This window comes from Penicillium griseofulvum (genome assembly GCF_001561935.1).
Source record: "Penicillium griseofulvum strain PG3 chromosome Unknown contig_80, whole genome shotgun sequence".
NCBI classification, from domain to species: domain Eukaryota; kingdom Fungi; phylum Ascomycota; class Eurotiomycetes; order Eurotiales; family Aspergillaceae; genus Penicillium; species Penicillium griseofulvum.
In genome coordinates, this window is record NW_024467471.1 from 6,166,758 (window position 1) to 6,187,722 (window position 20,965).

A 20,965-nucleotide genomic window follows, 5' to 3' on the forward strand; every position below is an offset into this window, starting at 1 on the left:
TAATAAAGACAGAGAGCTTCTGGTGAACCATAAACATCGTAAAATGGCGATGTGAGTTCACTTCAAAATGTTGTAGTCCAATGCAGGTACCCCCTGTCTACTGTCCCCAACAGAAATTCTCCCAAAGAATTTGCTCCTTTTTCCTAGCTTTAAAATTTTGACAGACTCTCTATTTGTTTTTTTTTTTTTTCTTTTTTTTCTCTTGGAAAATGCGGGGTTACAAGTCAGATGCCTTTGGAAGCCAGAATAAACGAAATGTCTTGAACTCTCGTGGAAAACCAGCCTTTTCAAAAGAATAAAGTGCAAATGTGAGCAAAGACCCCAAGCCACAAAATCCTGGTCTTTTCCTGGGCATTACCGACCGGGCAATTATCAGCCGAACCCGGCTATGTACCACTATTTTTTATGGTATAAAACACACTACAAAAAGGACATCATTGTTAGGAGAAGCTAACTGTATATGCCCCTGTCGTTTTCTCTTGGAGCTCTTATATTTGAAGATTCACTCTAGTTGGCCTTGAGGTTGAAGATGGACATGATATGATCTATGTCTCTATGAAGGAAGCAAGAGAATGATCAAAAGAAATCAATGGCGACGATCTCCCTAATACCATGAAGCTATTTAGAAAGCTTCATAGTAACAAAGGGACAAAACCCCGAGAGTCGCAAAGAGGCCAAAACTTCCAATTTCTAATTGAGTCCCAGCAACCTTTCGCACTACGATCCTATTAGCACGGCTAGATCATCTGCACTACTAAGCATTGTGAAGTCAATATCTATTTCAAAGAGGCAAAAGCAGCAGAGATGATCGAGCAGTACCAAACTACATTGCAGAATTGGGCCCAGACCTATCGACGAACTTGTTGTATTCGCGATTGTCCCATCGAAGCGGCCCATGATGTCCGCTGCTCTTCGAGGCATGCATGCAGACAATTCACGCGACAAACTGGGCTCATCTCAACGGCCCAAACCTCGATTGGACCGGCCAAAAAGGCATAACCTAGATATGGCGCCCCAAGGACCACCATGAAGAGACACAATAGCTCATCCGATGGATGCGAGAGTACGTCGCGGTCGGCCGAAGATATCCTAATAACAAAGGAGAAGCAAAGTCACAAAAACGTCTAGGTCATATCACCATTCAACAGCAAGCCAGCGCTTTCCGAGATGATGGAAGCCAAATTCGCGCTCTACAAGGGTCAGTCCATCGCAAAACGAGACTTGAATTACCATGGGATCGTTGCTAACGGTGATACTGATAGATGACTTCACTCTGCTTCTTAATCCACAGGAATTTCCGCGAGGCTCTCGTACTGTCAAGATCATCACACTGGGGTAGCCAAACATCTCTGTTGTTGAAGAACAGCTCAAGGCGACCGATCAAGCCTCGAGGGTCACGGGTTTTGGTGATCGGGTATGAAAGCCTAAGGAAAGGATTCTCATTGAAAAAGACCGTCGGCGCCTACGGTGGAAAAATGGATTCATATGGCCCAGCGTATTTCGAACTCGAGATGCGCCAAACATTCCACTCTTTCCCTGTCGAAAAAAAATTCTCGGATAGAGAATCTATGGTAGTTATGAACCTGATAGCTATACCGCTTCGTAGTGGGCCCAAATTCATAAAGTCCTCCTGAATAACTACATGGTAATATTCCGTTGAATCTGTTTAAAGGTAATTATCAGCTGAAACTGGCTATATATGTATATATCCTGTCATTTTCTTATCATAATAACAACATACGAGGTTCTTATCCAAGGTGCCTAGTCATCTTCATCATCCGAGCCACTACTCCACCCTGTCTCGTAGTACTCTCGAATCTCGCCGAGCCCGTTCACCAAGGCCTCGCGCTCTTCGACTGAGGTCAGACGTGCGGCAGTTGCCGAGATAGCCTTGATACTCTGAGCCGTCCGTGTCGATGCGGTCAATGCGGTGAACACATTTACTCCTTTACCTGCCTCGGGGGCGGGGAACATGTCGTGCGGGAAACTATCCAGAATAGGCATGCCAAGTGGCGTGTGGAAACTATAATGATATAGAATGTGAGCTTCCTAGCCGAGAGGGTGAAAAAATGGGAAACCTACCTTTGGAGCATCGCCTCTGAGTTGTATCGTCTGAGTTTGCGAAGGTGCCCAATGTCGCTGTCCTCGATAGAGTCGCTGTCCCTTTCCGGTTCGTCTCCACGGGTTACTTGGACTTGGTTGAAGATATGGGCGCCCTTTTTGTACTCGCCATCATAGGCGAAGTCAACGTCAAATTCAATTTCGGCTTTGGTCGGCCCATCTTCATTGGAGGCTTGGGTTTGACTATCATTGATTTTGAGTTTATTGATGGAATATTGCAATTCGAAGATAGTGTGTGTGCCATCTTCCCCCGCAAGGGAGGCCTCGAAATGCTGATATGGCCGTAATCGGGAAGGCAGTGTAATCGATTCAATTGCCGAGGCTATCAGGGCGGTTTTTTGCCATTCTGATTGGCGATCAACATTGAGGTAGCCGGGTAGCTTATGCGGAACGTCGATAATTGGAGAATAGAGCGATGCCAGTGGAGAGATCGAGTAAAGTGACCTGGCCTTGTTCGTGTCCTTCTTGAACTGGTGGTGCTATACAAAGTTTGAAACTTAGCCAACCGAGCGTGCGATTTTTCAAAATTGCACCACTGTGTCGCTTACCCGCTGTGTTTTGGTGCCGTCCTCAATAGCCCAGACCCAAATGCTTTTCTTTCCGAACTCATCTCTCAGTCTTTCCATATACTGGGCAGTGAATCCGCCCCAGGCGTCATCTGACCCGGAGAACAGCTGTAGTGCCCGCAAGTGGTCACATTCTTCAAGGAGAGGTCTCACATCACGATCCAGTAGGTCATGTTCCTTATCAAGGTTTTTGAATAACCCTTCCCCGACATTCCAATCCTCAAAGGGCATGGTCTGCGAGTTTAATTCATATTCATTTAGTTGAACAATGGACCTTGGATGATAGTACACCCTGTTGTAGTCTGACCAGTAGCGTACGGACTCTGATGTCAGGCGTGGGGCTGGAGTACCCAGATCCAAGCTTTTCTGATATTCACTTTGTTGTATCGGAGTTTGCTTTTGGACTATCTCTCGTCCATCCCTACCAGATGTTAGTTTGACAACGAAAGACTTATTCATCAATTTGAGCTGTATACCATAAGCCTTGGCCTGCTGTGGAGTCTTCACTCAGCTCGTAAAGTGCATTGTATCTACGCAATGTACCAAATCCGCCCTTCAGGTCATAGATTACTGTGCGTGGAGTGTAAGTCTCAGACCCATCTGCTCCAACACCCGGTCGAAAGTGAACGTCATGATCGACATCGGACTGTTCACCATCATATGTAAAGTATGATTCCTAGTTATATATCAGACTGGAGTTCATATATTATTGTAGATGACAGTACCTGGAGATTCCAAAAATGTGTTGCTAGATAGTTAGCCCGCTGACCAAGCTGAAGCGTGACAATTTCATGCATATCGATGAAAGAAATGACACTCGCAGTGTAGCCCCTCAATAAATTTTGATATCGACAATGCCGCAAAGACGCACAGACATAGCCAAAAATGGACGCTAGGCCTGATGTGGGGGCACGTGAGTGTCTAACCAAATATGGGAAGGTGCAGAGAGTCACCAGGGCAACTGTCACATGATCCTTCCAAAGAGGGCAATAAACATCCATGTTTCTTGTGGGTGCGTCACCACCCTGACTCCACAACGGTGATTTTCCCTCGTGAATCTTACTCTTCATTCCTGTGATGATTTTTTTGTCCTTGTGATCTTCATCGGCTGGATCCATTACTTGTCACGAAGCAACTGCGATGGAGTCTCCAACGCGTCCCATCCTGAGCCCCTCAAAAGCGCTGCATCCGGTTTCACCGGAACGCATGAATCAACAAACCATACCCGGCTCTCCTTCACTACCTTCCGATCTCCTTACACTGCACCACAAGAACACTCGAGGTGTTTCAGAAGTTCAAGCCAAAGTGGCGTTCCTAAACGGCCTATCTCGAGGAGGCAGCCCTGCCAACTCTACAGCCAGCAATGCCGCTCTACAACGGGCTATCATGGGCCGGGAGGAAGCCGAGTCCGCCCTAGCCACCGCACAAGAAGATTTATCTGAAGCACAGACACGAGAACGCCGGATCAGTGAACGCCTCGAATCATTGCTAGAAGAGCTACATGGGACGAAAGAACGCCAGGCCCACGAACGATCAATTTTTGAAAAGGAAATCCGAAAAGCCCGTAAAGAAGCCTTCCGCGCTGGATCCACCATGGTGAAACTTCAAGAAGAATTGAAGCATGCGAAATCAGAGGTCAGAGCCCTGAAAGACGAAGTGGCAGCAGAACGCGAGTCGAAGGACAAGGCCAAGCAGGAGGCATTCGAACGCGCCTATGCTCTCGCTGGTCTTACGGAGGAACTTGAAGTCCTTAAAGAGAAATTCCGCGCCCTTGAAACCGACAACCACTCGAGCACCCTCGAAGTCCGCGCCCACGAGATCCGGAAAGAAGAATTCGGAAGACTGTCAATAGCGGAAGGCGACCTCGCCTTTTTGGCCACACCACGCAGACCGAAACGTGCCGCTGCGGGATCTGTTCGGTCTCCAGCTCCAGCACGCGAAGATGATCACGCAGAAGCCACTCCCCCTAAACGCCCACGGTTGTCAGACTGTGCACCAAAGGCAGAAAGCGAACAACCCGCACCAGAGGCAGCTGCTGAAATCGACCAGGATCTGTTGGAAGGGATTAAGGAAGAGCTAGAATTTGAGCGTCGTCGCAGAGTTGCAGCCGAAGATATGGTGCATTTCCTGAACATTGAGTGCCAGTTCGAACGCTGCTCTTGCAGGCTCGCTGAGAGCCAAGGCCGTCGCTACATCTACGACGCTGATTACTATAACAAATTCCAAAAACCTCAGATTGAGGCGGAAGAGAAAGCTCGTGCTCAGCAAGCCAGCATTTTGCAAGCTAGTGTTCACGAAGCCCATCCTCATCCAGCCAGCACCTCCGAGGCTAGCCCTCCCCCTCCTCCACCCCCCGTCCACCGATCTCCTGTTCACCAGGTCCCCATTCCTCAAGTGAAATCGCCTCGACACAGCGGCCACCAGGAAGGATCTGAGCCAAGTCGCACCCCTCTGGCGGCGCCACCTGTTCCTGTTCACCAGCACACCGCGCCTACTGCGAAGGCTGAACCTAGAGATCTCCCCAAGATGAAGATGCCAGCCGAGCCTCTGGTTACATTTTCCCCAGAGACCGGCACATTCACGACATTCCCATCTCCTCTCAGGGATAACGTCAGGCCTCCGCGATTAGATTTCTTCAACACACCTGACCTCGCCGAGCCCCAGCCAGATGTCCACGCAGGTCACACCGATGACTCTGCACCAATGGACCAACAAGTCGACTCATTCACCCCCTCTGGGGAGCCAGCTCTGACCAGAATGGCTCGCCCCACCCCATTAGATGGTGTCGCCGAGCAGTCGCGAGCACCACTGTCTGTGGAAGCAAGACCGTCCAGGCGCGTCGAGAGAGGACCCCATGGACACCGCCAGCCTATCCACCCCCCAAAGAGAGTTCCTTCCCGACAAGAGCCACAGCCACAGCGCACTTCGCACCCTGGCATTCCCGATACACCCATCGACCGTGAACAAGCACTCGCACAGATCAGGGCTCGACGAGGCCGTACCCACAGCAAGCAGCGATCAGTCAGTGCCAGCGAGCCTGGCCGCGCAGCTCGAACCTCCGCTGGATCCAACCCGACCTCTGCTCGGGGCCCTCGACGCCTTCCCAACCCCAATCTTCGAGCTGATTCGAGGACCGAGAACGAACTTGGTGAACGCCGAGATATGAGTGCTCCTGTTCGGATGTTCCGACGTTAATGAATGCCTTGGGATATATATGTCCCATGACGCATATTTATGTCTTTCTTTTGCATGGTCTGCTGGTGCTTATCGTTTCCTCTAATACCCCCTTGGCGCTGCATCAATTTGTCTTTATTCCATTTGCATCGTGGTTGAAAGCAATATGTTTTGTGTTTAGATTTTCTTTTATCTCCGATGTTACGAGCCTCAGTATACTATGGTTTAATTCCCCAACTACCTATCCTTGGATACAATTTCGGCTTCAGTGCCTGTCAGTCTTTTCACATTTCCTATGTCTTGCTTTTCTTCTGTACATATATTTCGGCTACTGAGAGTGAAGTCTACATATTTTACAATGGTCATAGCCTTGTTTATGAGGTAAATTCAGGTTATCTATGCCGAAACTAGATTCAAACAAACCATATGAAGATATGTATATTTACCTACAATGTATAATATATGCCTAACAAAAAACAGAGATCTCAAAGATAAGACAGAGAACCAGCCTCTATAAAACCGAGATCCCACAACACCTAATCCTCGCACTATCAACTTTCGCACTACGACCCCACCACAAAGAAACTAGCTCCTCAACAAAGACCCGGTCCGTCGCACTCCACACATCAAGCCCCATCTCCGCCATATCCGCCACTGTAATCGTAACTGCGTCGTTGGCACCAGCGTCGCGGTGACCAACTCTTGACCCATGACTAGGAGACCCGCTCACGCTCGACCGCTGGCGAAGTAAAGGCGAACTCCCATCATCGCCGTGGAAGGACTCGCGGGACATGGAGAGCGAAGCCTCGGCATCATCATCTTCGTCAATATATGGGGCATCATTATATGCACCGTCGAGGTCGTTATCATAGCGCGCGATAGCGCCAGCTAACGTAACGAATATCTGCGACGTCAGGCGACGGAAGTACGCAACCAACGCGACTTCGCGCGGCTGCTGGTCTTCATGGGGGTTGCGGGCTTGGCTGGGGCTGGAGTTGGGGTTGTATGGGGGATGGGCGAGGCTCTCGACGCTTGCCAGAAGGCGAGAGTCTTGCTCTATCTGCTGTTCTTCCTCTTCCTCTGATAGACCGTCGCGGTTCTCGCCGGCCGAGGCCCACCATATAAAAGAGGTGTAGGCTAGGCGGGTCCAGGAGAGGGGCTCGACGACAGGGCTGGAGGAATAGGTCGAGTCTGTATCTGAACGGTCTTGGTCTAGGTCTGGGGATGTGGGGCGGTCGTTGGAGAATTGGCGGAGTCCGCGGCGGAGCATAGCGTAGCGACGGGCGTCGCGCTGGGTTGCTTTTAGCTGAATTTGTTGGGCTTGGTTGGGTTTGCCGCCTGTGCTGTGGACTATGGATATTTTGGGAAATGCTCGCTCCGCGGTTTGTTGTGAGTATGGTGCGGGGAGAGTAATAAGGACGTCGAAGAGGTCAGGTTTCATGGTTAAGACGGTGTCAGTGGAGCAGGCGATCCAGCTAGGGTCTGTTTCAAGGTCTATGATGCTGCGCGATGGATCCAAGGAGGAGAGATAGGGGATATCATGGATGCCGACGTTAAAGAGGGGGCGAGGGCGTAGAGGGGGCATGCGATCGTTGGGGAGGAGCTGGAGGAGGGAGTTTGGCAATGAGGCTAAGAGAGAAAGATCGTATACTAATTCTGGATTAGCAATAGATCAATCGAAATGCGTGTGGGAGCATACCATAGTTGCAAGATGTGTGAACAGGAGCCTCGCCCATGAAGAGAATGCGCTTGCGCAGCAAAGCTGCTCTGTAAAGGGGGAAGATCAAAGGTCCGAAGCACTCTGTGAAATTTGGAAGTGATGAAGCGGGGTGGAAGGGCGTCAGGGCAGGCCTAAACGTTTCTAGTACTATCGCATCGCTGAAGGCGCGGTTGCGACTCGAGTGATCTGGTCGCTCGCTGGGTCGGAAACGAAGACTAAGAGGTGAGTCGAGGGGGGATTCAGGCGCTGAAGAATCGGTCCCTCCTATCCTATATGTGTCCCAATAATCACATAGATGCTGCATGTCCGACATGTTCTCGGCGTATTTCCTATCGAGCACGTGTCAGTCGGGATCTCGTCCATCGCGGGTCGAGATACAAACAGCGTGAGTTCCTTGAGCCTTGGAGCATGTCGCCAGCTCTTCCCAAGTCTTCCGGTGCTGAGAGGCACCAGAACCCCGATTGCAAACATCTTTGCATTTCGTTCGGCCTCCGTGGCGGGATGATTGAGGAACGCGCTGATACCGGCATACTGTTCATGGACAAAGTACCTATATGATCGCATTAGCAAAGATCGGATCTAAAGCTTTTCAAGTTCTCAAAAAACTTACACCAGATCCTCTGTTACATTGTGCAGCCCAGAGGGCAGTGATTTGTATTCCACGACCCCTTCAACCTCAACTGTTCACCCTAGGAGTTAGCATTGCGCGTGGGAGTAATTTTAGCCTCGGCTAGATAACTGATTGCTCACCTCCCGGCGTAGTTCGCTTCCACGAAACCACATATCTATCGCATAATGTCAGCGAAGATTCCTCAGAACTGCGATGCCTAGGGAAAGGAGTAGGACATACCCGGCCCTTATGTCAAAGCTGATGACGAACAAGGCGGCAATGGCTGGTGGCGACTCCATAGAGGAACGTGAGACGTCAATGCCCAAAGGCCGAGGAGATTCAGATACCATTGTAAAGGAGAATCATGGAGTGCAACGCCATTCAAGCAGTGTCGGGGAATCACGGTAAGTTGAGGGGTGAGCCTCGTAAAAGGACCTTGGCTATGCGGAGTCGGTGCCTGAGGCAGGATATCCGGATCTAGACCGAAACCAGAAACGACATCGTGAGCGCTTGGCCCCTTCAACTTCGTCAGTAATATCATACGGCATGGATCGTATAGGCTTCGTTGAGAGGTCATATTTGATTACGAAAAATCTTAGTGCTTCATATATTGAAAGGTATAGCATCTTACGTGTGTCTTTTGAGAAAGATGCGTTCTTTACCTCTAACAGATCATGAGAGATGTCCAAAGGACTAATTGATTATAGCATAAAATTCGACAAGTGTCTAGCACGATATATATCTACCACAGAGATACCATTTCGTTACCCCATAATTACTCGTTCTCTTCACGGAGTTGCTCAAGTTTCTCCTGGTCAAAGATAGGACTTGGGCCTGTGAGTTCGTTCTTCAATGTCGAGATAGAGGGCACGAAGAAGTATTCGCCACCCCTTTGAATAACCCAACTTTCCAACGGCATGCGAGCCTCGGTGGGGAATTTACCATCAGGAAGACCGATAGAGCGAGGAGGGTGGTGGTCCAGTCTCTGGCCCACAAACGCATCAATACCCGGACCTTCACCACCAACAAAGTGAGTCTTGCGGTCGGGGAAGTGGTGGTTGCTTGCCCAGCCTAGAAAAGTCAGATGTTAGCGACGGGTAAACCTTTGTTGCATGTTATGCACGATTTCAAATTTCGAGTGCTTACGGGTTGTCAAGAAGTTAAATCCGTTTCGAATATCGCTCTGGTAGCAAACGAACAGAAGCCCACGTTCCTTGTCTTTAGCAGACTTTCGCTCGGTCATTTCTTCGGCTGAGACTTCATCGCCGTAAGGAATGCCACGACGGATAATAACAGCATGGTCGTGCTCCAAGTCAGCTCGTGGTCTCATTTTGCGGGTGTGTGCTGCAAAGGGGCACTTCATGTGCTCTGTGACGGGATGGTAATCGAAGTTGTTTGATGAGAAGAGGCTTTCGTCAGAGTCATCATGAGGGGACTCATCCACAGGGGTTCCTAGAAGTCGGTTTCATCAGCAAATTGTTGCCCAAATCTTCACTCTTGATTCCCGACGAACCGTTCTTCCATCTTCCCATCAAGTAGGCAGCAAGCTTTTCGGCTGGCCTGGGGTGGTCCTGAGTAAATGGGGCATGGCGGGCATTTTCCTCCATGAACCTATAGACTTGGTCAGTACCAGGAAACAGTAACACTCGAAGGAGGTCACTCACTCATCGAATTCAGGAACAAGCTGCTGAAGATCACGGAAAACGAGGAAACTGCCATCTTTCGCCCACGCTGGCTGACCCATGGGGTCACCCTCATGCCCGCAAACAATCAATCTGCATTTCATCAGTCTGGTCCCTTCATTCAATGACTAGGGGCATATTTACCCCGACTTTGTGGCTTTAGGCTCCTTGCCCTGGGGCTGCCTGTCATCCCAGCCCTCAATTATGGGCTGACTGATTCCGTCCTTGAATCCAAAGCTGAATATAATGGTAAGTTTGGCCTACCGAGATCCCCAGGCGTATGGTAAGTACTTACTGCTCCTTCCCTTTCATAGCCCCTGGTCGAACCTTCCCTTCTCTGACTAGGGTTAACTCTATACAAGGGTCCTGGCTAAGCACATAGGTGTCTGGGTTGAGAGGTTCTCCCTCCTCAGCTAGGAAATGTTGCTTCACCTCCTTGATCTTGGCATCTAGACCAGACTTTAGGCTTGAGGTGACCATAATTACACCGTCAATGAGTCTTTCATTGTTGATGGTGGGTTGGTACTCCTTTCGAAGCTCCTGGGGATTGTCCCAACCTTCGCCCACAAGATCCGCATACATGCCTTTTTCGAACAGTCCACCGCGGAGCTGTTGTTTCCGGAAGACTGTAGATAGCTGTCTATCCTTTTTAACAAGAACCTGATCGTTGGTATTCACAAACGCTCCAAGCTGTAGGTCATCGCTTATGAGTATTTGTTCAATGCCAGTGCAAACCGCTTGGAAGATGACTTACTGCTTCAAGGCCAGTAGAGGTAAAGGCAATGTTGATTCCCGGTAACGCTTGGAGCTTAGCTGATCTCCTTGCTAGTTGGGCATCCTTCTTTGCCTGCTTAATGGTCTCGCTCATCTCACAGGCATCTTGGCCTGTAGTGATCTTGGGAATAAATGTCCTCAGTCGATTCTTGAAATCAACTTTGTTTTGAACGCGGAAAAAGAGAAAGGTTTGGAATCTTTTGGGGAGCCCAGGCCTGATGGAGATAAGTATTTTTTTTTAAAAAAAAGAAAGATCATGCTGATATATGATCATTCGGTGACACGGGAGACTTACCAAACATCTCCCTGGATATTTGCCTTGATGGCCGAAGTAAGACTCATGATGGAAGGTTGTACTCTTAAAGAGTGAACGACCCAGTGTCAATGAAGGTTACTGTCAAACCACACGGGTTGACCTGAGGGGATGGGATAATTATATGAAAAAGAGGGATGGCACGCCGTCTTGCGACCCAGCGACAATTCCATTTTCCAACCAGATAAAAGCAAAGAGAGGAAGCGGGGCATAGCAGGCGATTGCACCGCAGATAGTAGCATTGCGCTACTGAATCAGATCGCCCAGCACTCCACAGATATGGGGCATGTTCAACACCGACATTAGCACCGAGTGAGATCCAATAGCAATAACCGATTACAGCCACATTTATCTATACGGGCATGATGTAAGAAGGGAAGGGCTTCGTACCTACGCCTTGACTACAACATACGGACTACTCCGTAGCATTGACGTGAGTTTGCGAACTCACTGCCCCGCAGTAGATCAGTTGAAGGGATTCCTAATTCAGAGATGATCATAGGTTCATATTGCTCTGAAGATCAACATAGTCCACTTAGCAGTGACAATCGATGGGCCCACTTCCAAGAAAATGAGATGGACCATTTTACGATACCACGAACATATCGCGGTTCCTGCAGTTGGTACGACGCATGGGCTGCAGTAGTGGAGAACCCGGAATATCCATATCTGGAAATGTAAGATGTATATCGATATACATCGTACGGAGTACTCCGTGCAGATCTTCAGGCTTTGGCGGCTATCTACTATAACCGGTGCAGTATAGCTGCATTTAAGTAATAGAAACCTTCGTGTCTATCTCCTGTTTCAGTTGATCAAAGGTGATGCAACGAGCAGCAAACATTGATTGTTGGGTGTTATGGATGTATCATTGTATATATTATGGGCATGCTCACTCACCTAGCAGCTTGCCACAGGAAAATCATGAAGTGCCAGACAATTTACAGTTTTCAGCTTTCCACTTTGACAAATTGTGGGTCCGTATTGCCGTATTGTGGTAAGGAGTCCTCCATATGTAGCTCAAGGAGCGATATAGCTCATATGTGCAGGAAGCTCACGTTTAGGGTACAGTCCGAGAATGTCCGTGGTTCAGCTCCAGGGTTTCCACCTACGTGATCGATTTAAGAGAACAAGATTAGCCCAAACCCATGGATGTCTTAGCGGAAGCGGGCCGGGATCCACACTTAAATATCGCTAGCACGAACCTTGGAATTATGGATGTATCCAACCTTGGAAGCCCATCGCTCAATATAATTTACGAATATTATTGGGAACAGAAATCTCAATTATTTCTTTGAAGTACTTGAATTTGCATATATAACTGGAGAAAAACACAATTGCGTTATCAAATCTCTGTCAACATGTATCATATATCTGTGGATGGTTCCTCCTCTCACGCATGATCGACATGCAGTAATTAATGTTTGCACCAAATTGCCAATTGCCAATTGGTCAATTTTCGATTGCCGAGCCGTGACAAGTTCTCAATCCTGTAAGCCCCACATAACAGGAATAACCTCGCACAGCTGAACTTGAACTCCCTATTAATGTCGGAGTGGGCTTGCAACCCGTGTCTTCTGCAGCACTTGCCGATCATTGATCTCTCCCCGAGCATGACCGATTGGGTCCAGTTTTTGGGAACTTTTCTTCACCGATCTAAAAAGGAGTGCCCTAGTCAGGGTACTACGCAAGGTGGGCCTAGGCAATCACTGACGTCTGTCTCTCTTCATTTTCAGCAATGCCAGGATTGCCGCTTGACTGGTGGAGAGCATCTCCACCCCCCAAAGAAATTGGGCTTGTCATACAGACTAATTTGTGTATTATTGGCATAAGTGATTGCGGATTACTCCGTACTCCGTGCTGAAGATCCATTGGATCCTAAATAGGAGTAGCGCTCTGCCCCAGGCAGAGCATGCTGAGTATTGCCCTTATATCTGCCCTTTGCTCACGTCAAGATTTCACTCTCACACAGGTGAAGTGAGCTTCTCCTTCCTTTTATTCTTCACATTCTCTTCGCTTTTTGATAAAGTTCTCCCAATATGAAGCTTCAATGGGTCGGCCTCTTCTTAGGGGCTTCCATTGGGGGAGTCAATGGTATGGCCAAATACATGCACGAGGCTATGAGAGGAGAGCGTGTTTCTGGCTATGGCAAAGCCGACAACCCTTCTACGCTCCCGGAGTTCAAAGATGAATCTCCTCCATACCAAGGCCATCGAATCCCCCGTCAAGACTGGACCTTGACATGCAGTAGCTCCGCTCGCAACTTCCCATGCAAATATGCGATCGATGGCAAAAACAATACTTCCTGGCGCAGTGACCCCTCTGACAAGGGACATACTTTCATTGTTGATCTTGGAGCATGGTACCAAGTGAGCGCCGTCGTTGTCCTTCCTCCACTTGATACAAAGTTGGAAGGTCTCATTACCCACCACAAGATCTGGGTCAGCGAAGATCATGAAACATGGACAGGGCCTGTCGCATACGGAATGTGGCCTAACGTAAACAGACAGCGAATGTCTGCGTTTGAACCATCATCTGCCCGATACCTGAGAATCACGACTGATGCCGACGATGAAAATCCCTGGGTCGGTATCTCTGAACTCAACATCTATGGAACTCTATACACCATTCCTCGTGACCCCACTCTCGGTGTTTGGGGGCCAACTCTTGATTTCCCTATCGTCCCTGTCTCCGGTGCTCAGGAGGGATCTGGCGTGCTTGCCCTTTGGTCATCATGGGCCGATGACCAATTCCACTCGACCCCGGGAGGCAAGACCGTTATGACCCGATGGGACCCATTGACTGGTGAGGTCTCTAAGCGCACTGTCAGCGAAACCCACCACGACATGTTCTGCCCCGGCATTTCTTATGACGGCACCGGCATGATGGTTGTGACAGGTGGTAATGACGCCTCAGAGACTAGTCTCTATGATTCTGTCAAGAATGAGTGGGTCCGCGCAACCGAAATGCAACTCCGTCGTGGATACCAGGCGTCTACAACTCTCTCTGATGGACGAGTCTTCGTCATTGGAGGTTCATGGGCTGGAGCTTCGAACGTTGATAAAGATGCTGAAGTGTACGACCCTGCTACACGGAACTGGACTATGCTCCCCGAAGCCAAAGTCAGCGCGATGTTGACCGAGGATATGGAAGGTCCTTGGCGAGCGGACAACCATGGCTGGCTCTTCGGCTGGAAGGATCAGAGTGTCTTCCAAGCTGGGCCTAGCAAACAGATGAACTGGTACTCCGCTCGCGACAATGGAAGTGTTACGGCGGCAGGACGCCGTATGGAGGACGAGGATTCCATGTCTGGTAATGCAATCATGTTCGATGCCGTGAAGGGAAAGATCCTTACCCTCGGTGGCTCTCCTGACTATGATAAATCGTGGGCCACCGATGCCGCCCATATTATCACGATCGGTGAACCGGGTGAGCCACCGAAGGTTGAACCGGCCGGAAGAGAAGGCGCTATGCACCATGAGCGTGTGTTCCACACTACGGTCGTTCTCCCCGATGGGAAGGTCGCTATCTTCGGTGGCCAGAAGTTTGGCGTTGCCTTCAACGAGGAGAACGTCCAATTTGTTCCGGAACTTTACGACCCTGAAACCAACTCTTTCCAGAAGCTCCAGCAGAACAATATTGTCAGAGTGTATCACACTGTGTCAATCCTTCTCCCAGATGCTCGGGTACTCAATGCGGGCGGTGGTCTCTGTGGTAATTGCACAGCCAACCACTATGATGGCCAGATTTTCACTCCTCCCTACCTCCTTACTGCTTCGGGACAGCCCCGGCCCCGTCCTGAGATTATCTCGGGTCTGCAAGATAAAGCCTTGGTGGGTAGCACCTTGAGATTCAAAACCTCCGGTCCTATCTGGACAGCTTCTCTGATCCGTCTGGGCACCAACACCCATACTGTCAACACCGATCAACGCCGTATTCCACTTGATGTCACCGCTACAACATTCTTCGGCAATAACTGGAAAGTTACCCTGCCAAAAGACTCCGGTATCCTAATCCCTGGATACTGGATGCTATTCGTTATGGATCGGGATGGCGTGCCTAGCATCGCAAAGATCATGATGATTACCCTGGACAACAGGGAAACCATCGAGACTGCAGAGTATCCACTAGGCAGGCTTGAGGAACAGAACTGTAAGCATGAATTTCCCCACAACCTTTGGTGATCTTGAAAACCAACACTAACTGTACAGCTATTGGGTCATCGTTTATGAGGATCGAGTTGATGAAGAGAAAGTGGGTTTGAGGGGAGTTGATATTCTTGGAGAGTCCGAAGGTTGATATAGCATCACCCTGGTGTGGTAATAAATACAGTGTTCAACACAGCTTCAAAGGGTGATTTAATGCTATTATCCTCTGGGACAAGCGGCGATGATAAAGTCGTCCAATTTCTGATCTAACAGCATCTACCCAGTAAATATTAAGTTGGACCATATTCCTCCCTTAGTATGTATATATTATGTTATGTGTATAAACCCCTCCTAGCCCGCTAAGCGCGGGGTCACAGGCTGACAGCCCTTGGAGGTGGGCACCAGTCTTTTTCATTTTCCCAACGCGAATTTTTCGAAAATCACTAGAGATCCGTCTCTACCAATTATTTCCAATTAAAACGAGTATCGATGCCAAAGAATCATGGCCGTTGAGCCTCAATCTCTCTGGATGGCTGCGAAAGCTAAACTGGACAAATCTGACCAGCAGCTACTCGCCTTCGACGGCGACGATGGTATCAACAAGACTGGACAAAATGAGCTTGATATATTGGAGAGTCTTGAACAAACTACTCGGGAAGCATACGATACATGCATCCGCAAGAGATGGAAACTTACCATCCCAAGAAAAGGGAAGAAGATTATCATTCGTGACCTACTCAGCAAAGTCGCGCGCTGGATTGATCTATTCAAATCAGTGGGCGATCAAGTTGTGCAGTTTGACCCGGTCCACACTGCCTTACCATGGGCTGGAGCTCGATTTTTGCTGCAGATTGCTATCGCCGATTTCAACAAATTCGATTTTGTCGTGCAAGGCGCCGAAAGAATCGCTAAAATGACAGCGCGATATAGGATCATCGAGCAGATTTACGTCCAAAAAGGTTCAGCTGCCTCTGATCAGCTTGAACAGGCGATTATGAGCGTGTACGGTTCGATCCTCAAATACCTTGTCGAAGCCAAGCGCTATTTCGAAGATAAAACTGGAGGTGGGCGCCTATTTCCAAGTTCAATTGTAGCTGGGGAAAGCTCACAGCATCTAGTGCGACTCTTAAAAAGTGGGCTTCTTGGCCAGAATGATTTCGAGGAACTTCTGGACAAAATGGAAGCGGAAGAGAGATTGGTAGACCGATGCGTGAGCTTGATTCAGGGTCAGGGTAAAAATTCCATTCATCCTTTTTTGCTCGGGCTACATGGCTGATCACTAAATCATAACAGTGAATAATGACATTGCCTCTCATCTTTCAACCTTGTCATTAGGTATGGAGACTACTCAAACCACGAGCAAAAATGCCCACCGCTAATGATCATGTAGAGATGAAGGCCTTTCATTCACTTCGAGATACGCTCAGTCGTATGGAGCAGCCAATTTCACAGGTGTTCTTACACTTGAACAAGGTTGAAGATCATTTGAACGGTAAGTCTCTGTGTTAAAACGGTTGCAGCAGTCTAACATATCTTTCAGGTATACAGCGACGACAGATGTTGGACTGGTTATCTTCCCAGCCATATTTTGACCACCACACATCGATCAAATCTAGAGTCCTGGATGGAACATGCCAATGGGTCTTGCAACATGCAAGTTTCACTGAATGGAAATCCGAAAGTACAAACTCGCTGCTCTGGCTTCATGGTGCCCAGGGTGCGGGCAAAAGCTGCTTGGCATCAATGGTCGTTGAGGATGGCATGAATGTCTCCAGCAAGATTGAAGACTTCGCCAATGCCTACTTTTACTGTTCTCGCAACACTGCCGAGCCCCAGCGTGCAAATGTGCAAAGTATTCTCGGATGCATTGCACGTCAGCTTTCCAGTCCTTCTTCAAGCCAGCCCCTTGCTCCCCCAACTGTTTCTCTTTACAGAAGAATGCATCTGGCAGATGGTTCCACGGGAGTTCCTAGTCTGTATCAATGCCGTGATTTAATTATTGAACTGAGTGAATCCCATTCCCGGACCACTATTGTGGTAGACGCTCTGGATGAGTGTAATAGGGAGGAGCGAGCAGAACTCGTCGAGGCACTGGAATATATCATCGACAATTCGACTAGTCTCATCAAGATCTTTGTCACTTCACGCGAAGAAGGTGACTTGAAGTTATCTATCCAGGCACATTCCGGGGTTCAGGTGACGTGGGTAGAGAATGGGTCCGATATCGAGAAGTTTGTGGATTTTGAAACAGACAGGCTAGTGGCAAAGAACCAGCTACTTCCATATATCCGAGCAAAAGCAGCAAAAGAGGATCTGAAGGAGTTGATTAAGGAAGACACCATATCTAAGGCTAATGGAATGTGAGTGGGACTTTTTCCGGGCCTTTGACGACGCAGGAGCTTACGAGTTTTAGGTTCCGTTGGGCCCAGTTGCAGCTGCAAAGTCTTCGTTGGATTCGTACGGAAAGGGATATTCGATTTGCCATGTCGAGGATCCCGCGCCCCCTGAGCGAACTATACGACGACCTCTACAACAAGGCACTCGAAAGCACCGAAGAAACAGATCGGGCTTTGTTCCAAAATACGCTGAAATGGATGCTATGCACCACGCGGGTTTTCGACTGGGAAGACTTTTCTCAAGCCATCACGAGCTTCGTGGACATTGAGGTAGACGATATCGATGAAGACTTTATCTTGGACCTCCTTAGCAATTTTGTAATCTCTCAAACAACACAAGAAGGAAAACGGACATTTCGCTTCGCCCATCTGTCGGTGCGAGAGTTTTTGGAAAACAGGCCCGAATACTCCACAGAATCCAGCAACACCTTTGCCGCGGAGGTATGCTTGTTGAAATTGCTTGGAGCGTCCGGGTCACCCAGTGCAAGACACTTCCTCGACAGACTAGGTATCAATGATAAAGGTATCATTACTTTCTCTGAAATCGACTCTTACAGGAAAGGCATACATGACTACTCCTTGCGAAATTGGAATGAACACTGTGTGCGTGCTGGCGAAGTGAATCGAGCAAATGAGGAACTACATCTTTTTCGCCTCTTGCGCTATTTTCTCTTTAATGATTCGGATCCGAACTGCCCACTTAAGTGCTGGGTACATTCTCGTCGGCGTCGCAAACTGGAAGACGATCGCGGAGCGCAGTTTCTGCGGCTGTTGCAAAATTACCCTCGATCTCCGGACCTGGCATTTGTGCTGTCCTGCGTCTTCGGCTTTGGTGAAATTCTTCGCATCGATCACTATCAGGAGCTCGATGATAACGTCAAAGAAGCATGTATTATGGTGGCCACAGCATACTGCCAGTATGATATCTTGAAGTATTTGATGGGAGAAACAAAAGACCGGTTACTGCAAAAGTGCATTCTTGAGGCTATAATCGAAGGCAACGACATTGAGACGCTCAAGTGGTTCTTGACTCTTATCGAGCCTGACCTAATTACCGGATCAGTCATTGCAAATACGTATCGGGCAGATAAAGAAATAATTGAGCTCTTGCTTGATCATAATAAAAGTCTCTATATCACGACCGACCTCATTGAGGAGTGCGAGCTTTCTTACTCGGCAATTGAAGGACTTCTCAGCCGAGCCCCCGAGGTCTTAATCACCCCTGTGATACTAAATAATGCCATAGAGGACATACCCATTGAGCTTCTGAGAGAAATTCTTGATAAAAATGATGAATCAATCATTACAAGTGATACTATCGGAACGGCTAGCTCTTGTGCTGGTTACAAAGAAGGGATGCAAGGCAAAATAGAGCTTTTGCTAGAACGCGCCAGACAGACAAAAGGGACCGAGAGGGCTATGATGCGAGCTATTGAAGGTAACGGAAATTCTGAGGTGATTCAGATTCTTCTTGATCATGGTTGGCCGGTGACAGAAAAGGTTATGGTACACGCTGCAAAAGAGGGAATGGCTGCTCCTTTCCAGCTTCTGCTCAAGGCTGGAGGCGTAATTACGTCCGACGTCATTATCTGCGGAGCAAGGAATGCTTATGATGGATCACAAATGGTTAAGCTCCTTGTGTCCCGGATGAACCGACCATTGGACGATGAATTATGGGTCAAGATGATGCTGCAATGCGCTCAGATTCCATGGGGGAATTCGGAAACTCTTCAGACGCTCCTCGGAATGAAACCTGACCTTCAGATTTCAGAAGAGGTTCTAATTGCTTTCATGGAAAATCCGTACAAAGGGAACAGCAATCTGGATGTCATTCTGGAGGACAGCCGAGAGATTCAGGTTACAGGTGCAGTGATTGTTAATGCATTGAAAAATTTGGATTATGACAAACCCATATTCAAACTTCTCAATCGATACGGTTCGACGAATGTTTCGAGCCAGATGCTACTTGGAGCTGCTCAGAACATTCAATTCGGAGATGAAATGACAAAGTTTCTATTACAGTCAAATGGAACTATCGAGGAACCATCCTCGATGGTTGTCGACGCAGTCATCAGTAATTTGATATCAGGCTATGCAACCCTGCAGATTCTGGAGAACCATTTCGGACAGCTTGATCTCTGTGAGGCGCATGTGCAAACCGCGGCTGAGTCCGGCAACCATTCCTTGCTGACCTTGGTATTGGATCGATGTTTGATCACCGAGGCCACGCCACCTGTTTTATTAGCCGCCGCAGCCAAAGGGAGCTTGGAGATGATGAAACATCTTTTGAGACTAGACAACGTTGTTGTTACCGAAGAGGTTCTGATTGCGGCATCAAGAAATTTCGACTGTAGCGTTGACATGCTCAAGGTGCTTTGGAACTTCGCCCCGCATATCAAAGTTTGTCCTGAGATGTTTTTGAAGATTGAAGGTTCATTTCTTTACTCCAGGTCCACGATCGTTGGGTTTCTTTTTTCCCGGGTTAAAGATCCCAAATTGTGCCAGGATATTCTGAACGCAGTGATGACCGCAAAAGAGAGTCCAAATAATCGTCGCAATTCGGCATCTGTGTCTGTTCTAAGTTGCATCCTGGAGAGCGAGTTTGATATTGAAGTGACAGATGAACTGGTGATTGATGCCTTAAAAGCAGGCCAGGGATGGCTTTTGAGGACTTTCTTTGCCCACCAGATGGATCTCGAACTGTCGCAGGATATGGTAAACACGGCAGTTGAATTAGAGGACTACCAAGCCCTAGAAGTGTTGGTCCGACATGGGAACTCGCGTGGGTTGGACCTGCAGGGCGCCAGATTTATCCTCAATAATTCAACGCCGCCGCCATGGAGATTTTTTGAGGAGTGAGCATCTTCATTTTTGTCAGTCAATTGATTCAAGACGATAGTTTCCTGCATCATTCGCATATGAAGCTTAGTCTATTCTCAATGTTTCATGAACCAATATCTCCAGATCAACTTCATACTCCCCAAATCACATCATCACTACATCACGGGGATTTGGATTCAAAGCCTGACGAAACTCATACTTCAGGCTTTTCTGTGATGATTTTTATTCCGGAGGCTTGGAGGGGATATTTCTACAAAAGGGTTTCCTTTCGTACCCAAGGAGAGTACCATAATATAAACCTGGCTTCCAATTAAGAAACAGCATTGAACGCACAGCATCACAGTGAGCAAATAATCTACCTCAGGGTCTTTTTTTTTAAAGCCTAGAGCACAACATACTCAAACAATCAACTCTACACAGATTTGACCTGTCACTCTTCTCAAAATGAAGATTGTAGATCCATTTAAGCCTCCAATAGGGGTTTAAGCTTGTTATTGGCCGAACTCAACTCCACCCCCTTGACGAAAAGCTATTCCAACTTATTGTCCACCTTTACTTTTTCTATATTTGTGACCTCGGTCTAGGTGTTCCAACTCACCTGCAAACATGTCCAGTTCACC

At 48.3% G+C, this 20,965-nt stretch overlaps 5 protein-coding genes across 5 annotated transcripts; 2 read left to right on the plus strand and 3 right to left on the minus strand.

Moving 5' to 3' along the window:
• Window positions 1–1,761: 1,761 nt before the first annotated feature.
• PGRI_031990 (misato family protein) lies at window positions 1,762–3,484 on the minus strand (the record flags this gene model as incomplete). The annotated part of the gene is made up of 5 exons (XM_040790912.1): window positions 1,762–2,023; window positions 2,083–2,600; window positions 2,670–3,108; window positions 3,164–3,363; window positions 3,413–3,484. The coding sequence occupies 5 exons, from the start codon at window positions 3,482–3,484 to the stop codon at window positions 1,762–1,764; spliced, it is 1,491 nt and encodes a 496-aa protein (XP_040647865.1).
• A 343-nt stretch (window positions 3,485–3,827) lies between these two features.
• PGRI_032000 (uncharacterized protein) lies at window positions 3,828–5,882 on the plus strand (the record flags this gene model as incomplete). The annotated part of the gene is made up of 1 exon (XM_040790913.1): window positions 3,828–5,882. One exon carries the CDS (start codon window positions 3,828–3,830, stop codon window positions 5,880–5,882), a length of 2,055 nt encoding a protein of 684 aa, XP_040647866.1.
• A 490-nt stretch (window positions 5,883–6,372) lies between these two features.
• On the minus strand, window positions 6,373–8,541 carry PGRI_032010 (uncharacterized protein; the record flags this gene model as incomplete). The annotated part of the gene is made up of 6 exons (XM_040790914.1): window positions 6,373–7,511; window positions 7,561–7,910; window positions 7,964–8,131; window positions 8,192–8,261; window positions 8,332–8,366; window positions 8,432–8,541. The coding sequence occupies 6 exons, from the start codon at window positions 8,539–8,541 to the stop codon at window positions 6,373–6,375; spliced, it is 1,872 nt and encodes a 623-aa protein (XP_040647867.1).
• Window positions 8,542–8,966: 425 nt separating this feature from the next.
• On the minus strand, window positions 8,967–10,989 carry PGRI_032020 (Dyp-type peroxidase; the record flags this gene model as incomplete). The annotated part of the gene is made up of 8 exons (XM_040790915.1): window positions 8,967–9,262; window positions 9,338–9,643; window positions 9,705–9,802; window positions 9,856–9,966; window positions 10,018–10,110; window positions 10,169–10,563; window positions 10,628–10,862; window positions 10,943–10,989. 8 exons carry the CDS (start codon window positions 10,987–10,989, stop codon window positions 8,967–8,969), a joined length of 1,581 nt encoding a protein of 526 aa, XP_040647868.1.
• A 2,010-nt stretch (window positions 10,990–12,999) lies between these two features.
• On the plus strand, window positions 13,000–20,363 carry PGRI_032030 (putative galactose oxidase; the record flags this gene model as incomplete). Its single annotated transcript, XM_040790916.1, has 8 exons — window positions 13,000–15,112; window positions 15,172–15,214; window positions 15,382–15,424; window positions 15,674–16,340; window positions 16,402–16,443; window positions 16,499–16,600; window positions 16,649–17,468; window positions 17,522–20,363. The coding sequence occupies 8 exons, from the start codon at window positions 13,000–13,002 to the stop codon at window positions 20,361–20,363; spliced, it is 6,672 nt and encodes a 2,223-aa protein (XP_040647869.1).
• Window positions 20,364–20,965: the final 602 nt, after the last annotated feature.